Source organism: Clarias gariepinus, chromosome 1 (assembly GCF_024256425.1).
Source record: "Clarias gariepinus isolate MV-2021 ecotype Netherlands chromosome 1, CGAR_prim_01v2, whole genome shotgun sequence".
NCBI classification, from domain to species: Eukaryota; Metazoa; Chordata; class Actinopteri; order Siluriformes; family Clariidae; genus Clarias; species Clarias gariepinus.
The window spans coordinates 12,128,740-12,131,847 of NC_071100.1; the positions used below are offsets into that span (position 1 = coordinate 12,128,740).

A 3,108-nucleotide genomic window follows, 5' to 3' on the forward strand; every position below is an offset into this window, starting at 1 on the left:
TAATTAACTTTATGTAAAGCATTTGCATATATTATGAATGAATGACTGGTTTTATTCCAAAAGAACGTATTGGCTGTTAGTAAGAATAAATTAATTAAATAAACAGTCGGCTGAAAACACTTTATGATCTGAATCATAAAATAATATTGGCAGTAGCTTTTGATTATTTATTTTAAAAAAGAATAATTATTAAAAATGACCTTAATACAACCAATTGTCTGTTTTCTTTTTAAAGGTTAAGCTCAAGATAATGTCAGCCCTGGCAGATGTAGTTGCAGTTGGTGCGAATGGAGGAAACCCCTTTAATTTTAATGGCACTGAAAATGGATCCACATTGCAAAAGATCTGGGTGTGGCTCGGTGACTGGCAAGTGAAGGCCATAAAGGTCTGCCTTACTGATGGCCAGTCCAAGCAGTTTGGTGTACCTGCTGGGGATGTTAAAGAGTTTATATTTGAAGATGGAGAGCATTTCACCTCCCTTTCACTATGGGCAAATTCAAGGGGAACACGTCTGGGTGCCATCAAATTCAAGACAACTCACTCCAGGGAGTTCTATGTAAAGCAGAGAAGTGAAGGGTTGAACCAAGAAGTTCCAGTTGATGTTGCTTCTGGGATCTGCATGGGAATCACAGGGCGTTCAGGTTCAGATATTGATTGCTTCGGCTTCATATTCATTAACACGATCAAGTCTACTAAGCTTACAGATGTTGAGTATCCTACACTTAAGGAAGTGATACCCAAAGTGAATGTCAGGGAAATCAAATCCATGACCTACCACAATGATACTTCTCTAACTCAAGAATACAAAGTTGAAACCTCCCAAAAAATAACACAGAAATCCTTCTGGTCAGTTACCGGAAAATTGGAGTTGACATACACCCTGGAAGTGAACTCAGGAATCCCACTGATTACAAAGAAAAAATCAAACTATGATTTCAAACTTGGTGTTGATGGTACATATGCTTCAGAGATCAGTGAAGAGAGAATGGAGCTTTACTCATTTCTTGTTAAAGTCCTTCCAGGTAAAACTGTGGATGTGGACATCACACTTGGCCAGGCTCCAGTTGATCTCCCCTTCAAAGGCAAAGTCAAGATTACGTGCCATAATGGTGGTGTGCTGGAATTTAAAACCAGTGGAACCTACAAAGGTGTCACTTACACTGCTGGAGATGTAACTGTGACTGAATCAGCCAAAAACCTCGGTGGGGCCTCAAAATCTGCAATGTTTATTCTAAAAATGTAATGAAAATTTTATATAATGAATCTCACCTATTAGATCATTCAAATAAAAAATGTCTTCTTTGTTAGCTTGGCTTAAAGGATTGTTTCAGTTATTACCTTTTAATAATCCTTATTGATATCCTCATTGATTATTTGATTTGATTTCTTTTTCAAAAGAATATTAAAATCTGTAAAGATTTCTATCAATAAAGTCAGTCTCAACATAAACACTCTACTGTTGTTTCAACTCATCTTTGCCTGTATATGAAAGCCTGTCTTTGTCCTTTCTGTTCTTTGTAGACTGTTCATATGGTGCTAAAGTACAGGAGTGTTACTTCTGAACAGAGGTGGGTAGAGTAGCCAAAAAATCTACTCAAGTAAAAGTATCTGTACTTCAAAATAAAAAAGTATGGTGCAGTAAAACTCAACTAGAAGTAAAAAGTAGTAATCTGAAATATCACCCAAGTAAGTATTCGGTGAAAAGCCTCCTCAAGTACTGAGTAACTGTTTCATCACAATGTCTGATTAATTTTTTTTAGAAAGTATGTAAGCAGATAAAATCAATAAAATTAAAAAAATTAAACGAAAAAAAAAATGAAATATCTGTACAAAATATCAAATTAAGGAATAAGAAATACAAATGTCCCAATCTCAATATAAAACAATATAAAGCTTTTGAAATAAATACCTACTGTAGGTAACACATGGATGTTTGAACAGTGTAAACTATTTCCTGTGTAAGATATACTGTATGTTCAGTTGCCCTGCAAATGCCTCAGCAGATAACAAATAACATTAGAACATGTACAAGAGGTCTCACTTTACCATGAACTGTGTCCAGCAGAACAAATGTAAGAAACTTATATTTTTAAGCATCTAGCTTTATTTTCTAATTAAATGTTAAGATTGCAACATTAAATAAAACCGCTAAACTAACCGCGACATGTTTGCTTCACTGTCTACCATTGCTGAAGACAACCCTCCCCCGACCCCTGCCTTCTGTGTGGCCATTTGACTCCATGCGGTTATTGGTTTTGCGGCTGATTGGTCCAACGGATTTATGATTATTGTTGCTACATCTGATTGGTGAAACAGTCACGTGGTAGATCCACCAGCTGCATTTCTCTGGCAAAAACAAAAAATATCTAATGTGTCCAATAAATGGTTGGAAAAGTAACAAGTCGAGTGTAGCCAAATGTAAGAGTAACGTTTCTTCTTCATGAAGTTACTCAAGTAAAAGTAAAAAGTATGGTGCAGGAAAAAGTACTCATAGAAGTATTTTTTTTTTCAAAAGTTACTTAAGTAAATATAATGTTAACGATTCACATACAATCATTCACATACACTCATGCATCCATATGTACAGATGCAAATGACAGAGAGAGAGAGAGAGAGAGATTTAACTCACTTTATTATAACAAATTGATAAATTTACTGTTTTACAATTATATATACAAATATATATACATATACACACATACATACACACACACACACACATACAATTACGTGTACATACATACTTACATACACATACGCACACACATACATACACAAAGTATTAACATATGTACATTCGGGTTGTTTTTTTGTTTTTTTTTTAAGGAAAACCCCGTGACCCTCCACCCCACCAACAAATCCAACGTCTTTTAAAATTTTGTGTCGCACTGTTATGTTTTCATAGTCTGGTTTATTTACGTGTAATTTGTCCTGTTTGCTGATGTGAGATTTAAAAAAAAAAAATTTTTGTCTCCCGGGAATAGTTTATTGATCACTTGTCTTTTTTCTTTTTCGGTTAACTGTAAGAATTGGTTTATTTGTTCCTCTTTGTCTCCTTGTGGTTCTGTGTGTGTGTGTGCGGTGCTGCATCCTGCTTCTTCTGTGTCC

General features: G+C 35.1%; 1 protein-coding gene across 1 annotated transcript; it reads left to right on the forward strand.

Annotated features, from left to right (window-relative positions):
• Positions 1-241: 241 nt before the first annotated feature.
• On the forward strand, positions 242-1,243 carry LOC128520284 (aerolysin-like protein). Its single transcript, XM_053494465.1, has one exon. It carries the CDS (start codon positions 251-253, stop codon positions 1,241-1,243), a length of 993 nt encoding a protein of 330 aa, XP_053350440.1. The 5' UTR covers positions 242-250.
• The last annotated feature ends 1,865 nt before the right edge of the window (positions 1,244-3,108 follow it).